The sequence below is a fragment of the Rhinolophus sinicus genome, linkage group LG17 (assembly GCF_036562045.2).
Source record: "Rhinolophus sinicus isolate RSC01 linkage group LG17, ASM3656204v1, whole genome shotgun sequence".
Lineage (NCBI taxonomy): Eukaryota > Metazoa > Chordata > Mammalia > Chiroptera > Rhinolophidae > Rhinolophus > Rhinolophus sinicus.
The window spans coordinates 24,247,266-24,260,465 of record NC_133766.1 but is presented as its reverse complement, the minus strand read 5'-3'; the positions used below and the strand labels follow the sequence as shown (position 1 = coordinate 24,260,465).

Sequence of the window (13,200 nt, the reverse complement as noted above, 5' to 3'; positions counted from 1 at the left end):
GAGTATCTCCCTTCTCCCACCATCACCCTGTGTCACTGTGGGCAAACAGGAACAGAGACTGTGTATACTTGTCTTTGTATACTTGGCGACTATTAATAATTAGTACTGTGCTATTGCTTCCCTTTGGGCTGTGCATTTGGCTATTTAAATTATTTAATAGGTGAAACCTTTTTATCTTTAATGTGATAACCTTCCTTAAGACTGAGATCTGATTTTCATGAGACTGCCTGGGTGGATTTATGTTACTATCAGTATGTACTGAATACAGAAAAATTGGCTAATGGTAGCGAAATTCTGTTTTTGCCATTTTAGGAGAAGAACCCATGGTGAGATTGAGTCTCACCGAGAGACTGGGGAAACGAAAATTTTCAGTAGGTAAGTTTTGTGCATTACCTTTGTTTTCTGCTTGTTTGTGTATTAACATGATACCCTCTCCAAAATTCTCTTTATACAAATGCCCTGTATTCTTGGCTGAAAGTACTCATAAAATTTCCTCATGTTTTTCACATGTGCATTATTACACCTTACATTCAAGTCATAAAATTTTATAGTGTTATAATTTATTTGATTATGGCCAATTTTTTTAGAAAGTACTAGGTTTAAAAAACAGTAAAGAATATCTTTCTATGGACAAATTGAAATTTGAGTTTTTAGAGGGGAAAGAAATATCCAGTTAATATAAATCAGTCACTGAATTTTTTAGTGCTAGTTCATATTTAGAAAAGTATTTTATCCTATTAACTGAATAGTTGTGTTATCTACTCTAGTGTGTATGCCTGAAAAGGATTACTTTGAAAATCTTCTCTGACATAGATTCCTTTGTACTGTTTTAAAATGTGCTTGCAAATATGAAATCTTATGTTTTGTGTTTTCTTTTGGTACCATTCTCACTGCCTGAGAAATTTTGGTTAAAAATATATATATATATAGAAATAAGCTATTTTAATATCAGCATACATGTAAACTTTGTGATTTTGGGTTTCATATTTAAATTATAAATGAGAGGAGAGAGAAAATCATACCCTGTGTAGCGTCTTTCACGTTTTTAATGGGACCCTGCAAAATTTGTATCTTCAGTCAAGCAATCCAGCAAAGTTTTAACAACTCATGACATTTAAACAACTTGTATTGACCAGTCTAATATAAGAACCCAAGAGTCTGAAAACTTGGTTCAGGACTTGGCTCCATCACTAATTGGTTAATTGGCTAAGATACAGAATCTTTCATAACTTTAAATTTCTCATCTGTAATTGAGGGCTATTTGGCCTTCAGAGTCTTCATTTCACAGGAAAATTTTTAATTTTGTGATTCTTTTACTGTCCTCTTAATCATCCCTGGTACATTAAACCACAAATTTAACTAGAATTCGTCATTTGGCCAGTTAAGATTTTTTTGTACATGAAGAGTTTTTTTTCATATATTCCTAATTCTGAATTTCAGCCTTAACCAGGACTTATAAATCTTTTGTAGTTTTAGTCAGTTATTAGGTAAATATTAATTTGTACATTCTAAGTTTTGCCCCTTTCTTTACCTCTTTGTTTTTGGGACATTTTTATTCCTTCTCTAACACTGAGTACTAAGGAAGCAAGTGAATGAACACACCATATATTAATAAATGCAGAAAACTTAAAGAAGTATTTCACATTGTAGGTTTTTGCCTATATTTCTTGACCTTGCTGGAGATTGACTTGAACTCCTAAACTAAGTTTCCTCTGCTGTAGGTGGCGACAGTGATCCTCCATTAAAGCGTAGCCTTGCACAGAGGCTAGGGAAGAAAGTTGATGCTCCAGAAACCGATCAAACACCAAAGAAAGGTACCTTTGTTGCAGTGCACTTTGTGTGTGTGTGTGTGTGTGTGTGTGTGTGTGTGTGTGTGTGTGTGTTCCTAACACTTGTGTCCTGTAGTGTTAATGGGATGGTTTGTTACTCTTTTGTTCAGATAAATTAGATTATTTTTGGTATCCATTTTATTCATCCAAACATTTGAGTGTTTACTGTGCTAGATTCTAGGTAAACACCATTGGATAAAATAAACACCATCACAATCCTCAGGAGCTTACAGTATAATGGCAGATAGGAATACTTATATGTTGTGATTAATTCTGTGGCAGGAAAAATACAGTGTTATGGAAGCACAAAATTTGCAGCCAGTTTCCCTTGCTCTTTGCCTATCAATTATATTAAAGACTCTCATAACTAAAGAGCATATTCAAATAGATTTTGGGGGAGAAGACCTTTTGATGCCAATAAGATTTTAGAAGGTTGTGTAGTAACAAAATTATTTTATTAAATTCAGAGTTTTTGCTTTTCAGATCTAAAGAAAGAGAAATTTTTAAGCTCTCCAGAGTGCTCTAAGGAATCCATGATTTTTATAGATCTTACTGTAGAAAGAAAAGTTTAAGACCTGGAGACATTTTTAAAAAGTATTTGCATTGGAGACTAATTCGTGACCTTTGAAAAAGATGTTTGACCTATAAAAAGCCTCTGTTCTACTTTTGGTTTAATTTTTTTTTTTTTTTAATAGCTCAAGTTTCCAAGTCTCTGAGGGAACGATTAGGCATATCAGCTGGTCCAAACAATGAGGAGGCAGCAGGTACCAGTTTTTGATACCCTAAGACCAGTTTTTGATATATTTTTTCCTTGCTGTAAAATCTTTACTGTTCTCCTGTTTACCTTTTGAGTTAAGTTAGGGCTTGTGATTTATGGTTTTTGTGGTTTTATTTGGTTTTTAAGTAATTGATTACTTTGGTATGAATTCTCTTTTTGTACTTAAAAATGGCATAATGATTGTTCATCATAGCTTTGATAATAGGAAATTAGAAACAACATAAATATCCAACAAAAAGGAATTAAATTAAATTAGGGTAGTTAATGTACTAAAATAATTACTGTCATGAAAAATCATGTTCTAAACAGTAATGAAAAAGGGTTGTAAAAGAACACATTGCCTTAGGGTAAAATAAGAGGTTTGGGGTTTTTTAAAATTTTTATTCTTTTTATGAAATTTATTTTCTTATAATAGAACTTATTCTCAGGAAGAAGTCCATATGTATGAGATGATTTCAATTTGAAAATATATCCCTAGATAAAACACTGCAAAAAAATACACCAAAATATTAACGTTGGTTTTATCTGGGTATTGAGGTTTTAAGTAATTTTAATTTTCTTCTTCATATTCTTCCTGTACTCTAATTTTTAAACTGTTTAAATTGTTAGATATAACTACATAAGTGCATATATGTACAATTATGTATATAATTGTACATTATTACAATTAAATGCATATATGTACAAATATGTATAAGTGCATACATGTACAATTTAATAATGAAACGAACATCCATGTAGTCAACTATTTAGCTTATTTATACGTTACTGGATTCAGTTGGATGCTTTTTAATTTTTATATCTATATTTATGAATGGTGTTAGCCTGTGCTTTTCCTTTTTCATTTGATTTTTACCTAATTTGGATATTAAGATTTTACCAACACTTATAAAAAGGGAATCTGATGATGTCACATATTCTCATTCCTTTGTAAACAACCTTTCTGTTTTCTCTTTATGGAATTCTTGTTAGATGTTGGAGTTTTTGGACATGCTCCACCAGTCTTAACCAGGCCTTCATACAATCCATCCCTTTGGGTTTTTTGTCTCACTTTTTATGGTCTTTGCTTGGCTTTATTTTCTAGGTTAGGAATTGACAAACTTTTTCTGCAAAGGGTCAGATAGTAAATATTTTAGGCTTTGCAGTCCACAGTCTCAGTCATAAGTACTCAACTCTGCCATTACAGTGTGAAAGCAGCCATATTCAATATGTAAATGAATAACTGTGGCTGTGTTCGAATAAAGCTCTATTTTTAAAATTTAGACCATGGCCAGATTTGTCCCATGGACTTCAGTTTGCCATCCCTGTTCTAGATGGCTGATTTTCAACCAGCCTTGTCTTTTTTTTATTATTCAGTCCTTTTTTACACCCTGATTCCTAGCTGCTCTGGGGTTTCTAATTTAAATTTTTAAAAAGTGTGTGTGTGTGTGTGTGTGTGTGTGTGTGTGTGTGTGTGTGTGAGAGATATTTTCTACTTCATCACACTCGATATATTTTGGTTCGTTTTTAACATTGTTGCTTTTCCATAATTGTAAGTACCTGGCCTAGGTTTCCTCTGTGATTCTAAAAGTCTTTTTTCCAAGCATTCCTCTCTTTTGGCTGAGCTCTGACTTAAAATGTCTGCTTAAATGGAGAGGGTACACTAAAAGGCAGCTCGTATGGATTGCAGGCTGGAAGGCCTTGGGGGCCGATACGATTACTACAGTAAGAAAGACTTTCTTCCAGAGTGCTGCTACTTTTCTAGCTTTGCTTTTTGCTTTCTTCCTGCGCCATCTCCCTTTTCCTGCTGGGCATTTGTAAAAGCCTGAAATTTTTCATGCTCTTCTTTTTCTCCAGCCCCAGCATCCTCATAATGTGCTCCCTTCCCCAGCATATTCTCTTTTTAGGGAGCAATTTTCAGAAGGTCATGACTGGCCCAACTGTTCTATGGGGTCTATAGGCCATCCTTAAATTTCTACCCACTATTGCTTTTCATACTAGTTTGGCAGTTTTCTTTGGCTCTGTTGGGAAGAATATCTCACTCCTACAGTTTATCTATTTCTGTTTTTCTGTAAATTCAACATCTGTTTATTGTCTCAGAAATTGCTCAAGATTTATTCTCTGCCAGTGACATCCTTGTTTTCCATTGCTATTGTGGATTTATTCTACTTTTAATGTCTTTATAGTTTTGATGAAATTTTGGTAGGATAGGGAAATGGTCTCCATGTCACCATTTATGTTGTACTCTCTTGAAATGGTAATTTTGAGATCAGTCTACTATCTTGAAGTGGAAGAATTTTCATTTATAAACCTAAGGAAATCAGTAAATAAGTGATTCCTGTCTAACAAGTACTGTACTTAAATATTGCAGATAACTAAATGTAGTCACTGTTCTCATGAAGTGTCTAGTATGGTTGGAAATAGCAGTCAATTATGGTACTGTATGATCAGTGCTGTGATCTGAGAAGCAAACTAGATTTGGAGGGTGTCAGGATCTAAGGTGAACTCAGTTAAAACTAACTGGGAAACAACAGAAATGAAACCAGTAGGGACTATTCCACGTAGAAGGACACACATATTCAGAGGTTCAGAAGGTGAGACAGAATATGGCGTGTTTAAGGTTATAAAAGGATATTTTTTGTTTTCAGTCTTGCATTAAAAGCTGTTATTTAGTAATTAAATGTGTGTTTGTATAATCCCCAAATTCTTGTTTTTTCCACATCACTTCATTATTTCTTTCTTTAGCCCTTTAGTAATGAGAATATGCATATCTGTCACATGTGCAGCTTGATCTTTAAACAGATGTAGAATGATTAATGTATCATTAAAAATAGCTCAGTGGCCTGCCAATCTTTCCCATTTTTGTCCTTCAAATATCACTTAAATATTACTTCCTCTGGAAAGCTTCCTTTAAACAGTTCCTAGACAAAGATTGGTGTTCTTGCTCCATGCGCCTACACAGCATTATACTTACTTTCTCAAAGTTGTTATCATTATCACACTTCATTGATTCATTATTGGTATGTTAGACTGTAAACTACGTGTGGGCAGAGATTGTGTTTTGCTTAGCGTTACATTACATTTCTAGCACAGTGTCAGCACAGTGTTTATATCTATGAGTGAGTGGAAAAATTAATTTGTTGCTATTTTTACTGGTAAGATTTATAATGATAAGTTTCTCCAACTAGTAAATGGCTTTCAGGTTCCTCAAAAATAAATTTGTGCATGGAAATCCAAATCAGAAATTTTTGCCTCCCTAAGAGTTTTCCTTGAGGGCCACTACCTGAAACATGCAGTAGTCTAAAATTGAGATGGAAACTAATGTCTTTTTGATCATTTTAATTGCCTACGTAAATGATACCACTCTATTGGACTCTGTCCTGATGCAAGAATAGAGACTGTAAGTCATTGAAAGATGAACTCCAAGTACAGTGACTTGTTTTTCCCCCATGAAAACAGAGAGAATTGCTAAAGTTGGTGAGATCCATGTAAAGACATTGGAAGAAATTCTTCTTGAAAGAGCCAGTCAAAAACGTGGAGAACTGCAAAATAAACTCAAAACAGAAGGACCTTCAAAAGTTGATGACTCTACTTCAGGAACAAGAAGCTCCTCCAGTATTCGAATCAAGACCTTCTCTGAGGTCCTGGCTGAGAAGAAACATCGGCAGCAGGAAGCAGAGAGACAAAAAAGCACAAAGGATATAACGAGTATCAAGTTAAAGACTGATAACGAAATTAAAAAAACAGTGGTTTTACCACCCCTAGTTGCCAACAAAGGACAGTCAGAGGAACCTGCAGGTAGAACAAAGTCTGTGCAGGAGGTGCGTATCAAGACACTAGAGGAAATTAAACTGGAGAAGGCACTGAGGGTGCAGCAGACTCCCGAGAGCAGCACCAGCTCCCAGTCTCAGCCTGAGGCCACCTCGGGGACAAGGCGACTTCTCCGTATCACCAAAAAATCAGGTAACAAAAGAGCTTGGTCTGTAATACCAAGTGTCCAAATAATATTTCAGAGGGCAGTGTCCCACAGGATATTCATTGGAATTCTGTGAGGGATTTTCTTTACTCAGATAACTTTTGAAAACCACTGGATTAAATGAAGGTAAGCTATTTCTGAACTGCAGCACGATATAGACCTTTGACATTTTAATGCGCATTTTGAAACTTTATGCAGACTAATGGGCTTTATGTACAATTTTATTTGTCCTATCTTAACATTATTTTCATTAAGAAAAGTTTTGTTTAACTTCATCTGTCATGAAGTCTCAGCCTAAATGAAATAATTAATGATGTGTTCGATGTGAACAGGTATAAAAGAAGAAAAGAAACTTCAAGAAGGAAGTGAAGTTGCTTCTCGGAGTAGTGTTACTAGAACAGAGGCTACAGAGGTGAGCTAAAATCCTTTTACAATTTTGTCCATGGCAAGTGAAGGCTAGATGAAAGGTGAAATGTGCTTTTTAGTATTGGCTTATAATAAATTTCTATTTAACACTTCACTGATATATTAGCTAAGTAGTCTTTCGCTATGCTTATAATTTTCTGTGGGGAGAAAAAGAATTATTTATTTTTCTGTGGGAGTTTTCTATACTTATTTGTATATCATCAGTGTTCTCTGCCCTTTTAAAGTTTTTAAGTGGTCATTAATATATTTTTTTTCTCCCTTCTTCCACCTCCCCCTCCCCCCCTCCGGTTCAAGCCATTGTTTCTTAGTCTAGTTGTATAGGACACAGCTCCCTGGCCCATGCTGGTATTATGAGCCTTGCACTCCCCAGGCTGAGGCAGTCGGTTGGCAGCACTCGCTGGCTGCCAGCCACAGCCTGTGTGTGGCAGCACTCAGCAGCCCGCCACAGCTCTTGGCAGTTTACGCCACTCTCCAGCTAGGGAGAACTGTTGTTCACAGTCTTAGCTGTAGAGGGCGCAGCCCATGTGGGAATCGAACCGGTGATCTCGGGCGTTAGTTAGGAGCATGGTGCTCCAGCCACCAGAGCCACCGGGCCAGCCCTGGCCATTAATATTTTTTAAACTTAAGTTTTTGTCCTGCCTTTGAGAGAATGCCAATTCATTGTACAAAACTTGGGAATTTTTATTTTTATAGAATGAGAAACTATAATTCCACAACCTATGAGTAACCACTATTCGTTTTTTTCATGAATTTTCTTCAAGCCTTTTGGTATATACACATGTATGTGAACTTGTTTAATGTTTGACTCATGTTTAGAATGTAATTGAGAATTTACAGTGCATAATTTTGCACCATGCTTTAACTTCACCGTGTTAATAATTCTTCAAGGCATTGTTTTTACTGGACATGTAGGTTTTGTTTTACACAATTAAAATAATGAACATCTTTGTACAAAAATCTTTGTGCAAGTGTCTGATTGTTTAGAAATCATTTGTATTAGACTTAGGGTCATGATTGTGTAGCCTATAGAATTTGGGTTTTTATTGTTCCACACATTTTTAATCTTTCATCTTTAGCTTGGTGTTTTTTATTTAATATCAAATGAAGAGCAAAGGATCTTGTGTTCTGGATCATGTGACATTGCTTGATCTAGATGTTAGCCTTGTAGCTTAGTAACTGTCATACGGGTTGTTAGAGGGACTGGATTTTAACTTTGTCATTTAAATGTATCCATAGGCTTCAGATGAGACAACAGGAGTTGGCATCACTAAAATTCAAGTCAAGAGATGTGAGACCATGAGAGAAAAGCACCTACAGAAACAGATGGAGAGGGCAACCTCACAGAAGGAAAAATCAGTTTTGACACCTGTTTGGGGAGATGTAGACTCTTGCAATACCCACATAGCAGAGAAGCCAAGCATTACACGGCACCTGACAAAGCGGCTTCCCACAAAGTCATCTCAGAAGGCAGAGGTAGAAACCTCAGGAATTGGGGACTCAATATTGAATGTGAAATGTACAGCACAGACCTTGGAAAAAAGGGGGAAAGGTGAGTGTTTTTTCTAGTGTGTTGCCTTAGGATCTCAAAATTAACAAATTTCAGTAATTCCCAGGCAACAGTTGGGTTGAATTTCATTTGCCTTGTAACCTGGTCACACAGGTGGTTAGTAACAATTCTTACAATTCTATTTAAAAAGAAAAAACTAGAAGAGTTTCTTTTTCAATTTAAAATTGCTATTTAAAAATCTTTGCCTTAAACTTTTCTGTGGTGTATCTTTCCTCTGGTTTTGAAGAAGAAAAACAAGGAATAGAAGAGCAGTAACGAATTTAAGAGCCATTGAAAAGGAACCATTTGAGTATACATCTACATTATGGTCACGTGTAGTGCAGATCGCTTGTGGATCATTTTCAGTCTGGTTTTGTTTGTTTTGTTTTTAATTATTTGAAGGAATTTTTATATTCTGAGTCATTCTCCATGTAAAAGAGGAATTTTTCTAGCTATTAATCAATTATTTTCTGTTCCTTGTAGCTAAACCCAAAGTGAATGTGAAGCCATCTGTGGTTAAAGTTGTCTCCTCCCCCAAATTGGCCCCCAAACGCAAGGCAGTGGAGGTCCACCCTGCTGTCGTTGCAGCTGTGAAGCCACTTACCTCCAGCAGTGTCCTGCAGGAAAGCCCAGCTAGAAAAGCAGCTGTGGTAAGCAGCAGACCCAACTCAATGATGCTTTAGTCTATGTGTTAGGAAAGCAGGGAAAATTAACTCTCTGTTACCTCTCTATCTACATCCGTGTGTAATATTTCCTGCCATTTCGTAAACATTTTTTTGTTTAGGTTGTTACTGTATTTTACATTTATAGTTAGACATTTGTGGAGTAGTGGAAGATAGGATTTTTAAAAGCTAATTTTGGTATGTTTAAAATATTTTGCTTATTTGTACAGTCAACCTTTGGATTATTTATTCATGGATTCCCAGGCTTAAAGAATAATAGCCATGATTCTAAATAGGTGGCAAAAGAAAGTGAATATACTCAAATAAAAAAGCCTGACTCTCCCACTGAATTACCTTACTCTTACTTTTGTAGGCTGTTGTCCCACTCCTTTCTGAGGACAAATCGGTCACTGTGCCTGAGACAGAGAAACCTAGAGACAGGTAATAACCTTGCAATTTTTTTTTTTTTTTTTAAGATTTTATTGGGGAAGGGGAACAGGACTTTATTGGGAAACAGTGCGTACTTCCAGGCCTTTTTTCCAAGTCATGTTGTTGTCCTTTCAATCTTAGTTGTGGAGGGTGCCGTTCAGCTTCAAGTTGTTGTCCTTTCAGTCTTAGTTGTGGAGGGCGCAGCTCAGCTCCAGGTCCAGTTACCGTTACTAGTTGCAAGGGGGCGCAGCCCACCATCCCTTGCGGGAGTCGAACCGGCAACCTTGTGGTTGAGAGGACGCGCTCCAACTGAGCCATCTGGGAGCTCAGCGGCAGCTCAGCTCAAGATGCGGTGTTCAATCTTAGTTTCAGGGGGCAGAGCCCACCATCCCTTGTGGGACTCGAGGAATTGAACTGGCACCCTTGTGGTTGAGAGCCCACTGGCCCATGTGGGAATCGAACCGGCAGCCTTCAGAGTTAGGAGCATGGAGCTCTAACTGCCTGAGCCACTGGGCTGGCCCCTTGCAATTTTTTTAAATCAAACTTTAGACCATTATTGTTTATGCTCTCTAGGGAATAACATAAACATTTACAATTTAGCCACATCTAAATAAATCTGCTAAACTTCAAATTAATTGCAATAAAACATGATGCTCAGGGTTGCTGCTCTTCTTAGGTGCCATTGTTTCTATTTTGCCTGTATTATTTAAAAAATGTTTTAAACACCCATCTGAATTCTGCTTTAAAAGGATGAAAATGCTTTATCCTAAATTAGTAAAACAATTCCTTTTGTGTGTCCTCAGAAACAACTCTTTGCTGCAAACTCTTTGTGTCCCTGAGACTAGGTGGTCCAGCCAACCAGTGACACAAGGCAGTTTTCTAATAATCTTTTGGGGGGCTTTTCTTTCTTACAGTCTTGTGCTGCCTCCAACCCAGTCTTCTTCAGATCCCTCCCCACCAGAAGTATCTGGCCCTTCCTCATCCCAAATGGCCACAAAAACTCGCCGACTCAGCTCTGCCTCAACAGGAAAGCCCCCGCTGTCGGTGGAGGATGATTTTGAGAAACTAATATGGGAGATTTCAGGAGGCAAATTAGAAGCTGAGATCGACCTGGATCCTGGGAAGGATGAAGATGACCTTCTGCTTGAGCTGTCAGAAATGATTGATAGCTGAAGGTGGTAGTGGAACATTTGGGGGGAAACTTGCCAAAACCTGGACTTAGTTTCATCTATTATAACATTTACCCAAAATGTTCATTTCTTTAGTCTAGAATTTGCCCCAAATCAGAAGTATACCTCTGAATTATCTGTTTGTGTCCTGGATTCCTTGGGGTCAGATTTTTAAAGTCCCTTTAATAACCATTTCATCCATTTGATGCCATTATTTAGCATCTTCAAGAAAAAGTTCTGTCTTAGCCCTCTCTCCACAAAAAGACTGAGAGATCCAAGTGAAGAGTGCAAGAGAACTTAGTGACTGACTCCTTGAGGTGTTTGTCAGTTTTGGCTTCTTTTCCCCTTTGTTGTATTATTTCTGTTATGTATTGTCTTAATGTGCTTAATGTTACCTGAGTTTAAAAAAGATGAAGACAGCTGCCACCATTAAGGACCAAATTCCACACTTCCACTAAACAACAACAACAAGTCCACGCAGTCTGTGTTCAATTGTGTGTCTTTTAAAAAGTATTTGGAGATTAAACTAAGCTTTAGAGAGAGCTGAGCAGCTCAGGAAGCCTGTAATCTGGACATAACTTTTTAGACCTGATTTTCATGTTTCTGCTGCTGTGTAAGCCTCTGAAGAGCAATAGCTAATTTATTATTACTGTAATTTTTTAAGGCTTTAAAGTGCCTCAGGGGTCCTCTGAAACTAATTTTCTATTTCTGGGATTCCCTGGATTCTTAGTAAGAGATGGTGACATAATGATTAAGGAATTCTTTTTTTTTTTGGTATGAAAGTTGTCCCTTCTCTTATTTAATACTTGCCTCCTACTAGCATTGAATTATCACAGTGATAAAAATTGGATTAATTTTCTATTTCTGACTCTCCGAGCAAACTCCTCTTGCCCAGTATTTGTTTGGTGTTCTTTAACCACCGGGGGGGGGAAATGCATTCATTCAAGCTGCCGATATTTATCTATGGACTGTAGCGGTACAGTGAACTGGACTGTGGAAGGGATTGTTTGAGACGTTCTGGGGGTGTATTGTATGCCTTCCAGTTTTCTTCATTTCTGAATTGAATTTTCTTTTCTTGATGTTGGTCTCCTTCATATCACCTCAAGGTTTAGACTGAAGGAACAAGTATGTTGGGGATAATAGTCTTGAAAGGAGACAATGTACATAATCAAAAGGAAGAGGAAAGAAGGACTGTCCGTTTTTATATCTTGCTGTAGGTGGCCAGTTGTTTCTCACAGGGAAATCTGACCCACCTGTCATGTTGGCTCCTAAGGAACTGCTGTTGTAAGCGGCTCATCCAGAGTTGAACGTCATGTCGCCTTGTTGGGAATATGAAAAAGGAAAAAAGCCACAGGACTGCCTATTTGGTCTTGGGAAGATTTCATGATTGTGCACAAGCAAAAATGACTTGAAATTTATGTATAGACACCTCTCTACCAATCCATCTACAGCTGACTGAATGTTGTATAATAGCCCTTCTCCAAAGCAGGGGTGGAATGTTCTGGTTTCACCACAGATTTTCTACTCATTTCATTTTTGGAATCAGCTTATAGATTCCAGGTCTTGTTTGTATATAACCTTATTCTTTTGCTTTTTAAAAAATAATTTTGTTTTCATATTTAAAGCGGTTGTATTCGTCAGTGATTCATGCTCAGCATTATTTGAACCATTTGCCATTACACAAAGAGAAATACTTATTTGTGTTTTAAATAAAACTGGTGTAGGAAAGTCTTAATGTGAGTTAAGTAGTCATACGTCACTTCAGCCTAGGATCTGCCTCAGTTGAGGCCCCGTTCAGAATGTTGTTGGTCTTTCGTGCTCCAGTTTCACAGATATTATTTGGCTTTAGAAACTTCTTAGAAGGTATATTTCCAAACTTACCCACAAGTATGCTTAGTTTTAGCCACATATGCTTTAGGTAAGAATGAATATTATATGTGAGGATTTTTTTCTTACCCTGACACTTAGCCATTATCATTGTTACTCAAGTAGTGCTATTAATTTTTTTAAAAGGATTTAGAAGTGATCTCAGATGGATAACAATTTAGAATTTTCAAGCACGAAGGCATATAAAATTTTTAATTTAGGAAAGTCCAGGTTTTTTCAGTAGTGTCCCATTTTTTGTTATGGGATTACATATAAATTTGTTAGCCACCAAAGAACATAGATTTTTTTTCTTCCAAACAGTACTCCCAACAAGTTGAATCAACTTTTCACAAAAAGCAAAACATTATGTATTTAGTTTTGAGTGATGGCTTTCAATTTTAACAGAAAAGGGGCCGACATGTTTCAGAGTTTAGCCATAGCCAGAAATTTCAAGATAGTTTGTGAATCATGTATTTGTCTCAAGTAATCCCTAAAATTGTGACCTTAACCTCAAATTCCAATGGGTTTTCTCTTTCGTAT

General features: G+C 36.7%; 1 protein-coding gene across 7 annotated transcripts in view; it reads left to right on the top strand.

Annotated features, from left to right (window-relative positions):
• The window catches only part of ZC3H11A (zinc finger CCCH-type containing 11A), a 32,528-nt gene extending 19,999 nt beyond the window's left edge, over positions 1-12,529 (top strand). For 5 of the 7 annotated variants that reach the window (XM_074322048.1, XM_074322051.1, XM_074322050.1 and 2 more), the window contains 9 exons: positions 313-375; positions 1,722-1,814; positions 2,525-2,593; positions 6,046-6,549; positions 6,895-6,974; positions 8,225-8,537; positions 9,018-9,184; positions 9,570-9,637; positions 10,540-12,529. In XM_074322048.1, the coding sequence (XP_074178149.1) occupies positions 313-375; positions 1,722-1,814; positions 2,525-2,593; positions 6,046-6,549; positions 6,895-6,974; positions 8,225-8,537; positions 9,018-9,184; positions 9,570-9,637; positions 10,540-10,798 (1,616 nt within the window). In that variant the 3' untranslated portion in view covers positions 10,799-12,529. The remainder of the gene's footprint in view (positions 1-312; positions 376-1,721; positions 1,815-2,524; positions 2,594-6,045; positions 6,550-6,894; positions 6,975-8,224; positions 8,538-9,017; positions 9,185-9,569; positions 9,638-10,539) is intronic. The other 2 variants (XM_074322053.1, XM_074322052.1) reach the window with 1 other exon arrangement.
• The last annotated feature ends 671 nt before the right edge of the window (positions 12,530-13,200 follow it).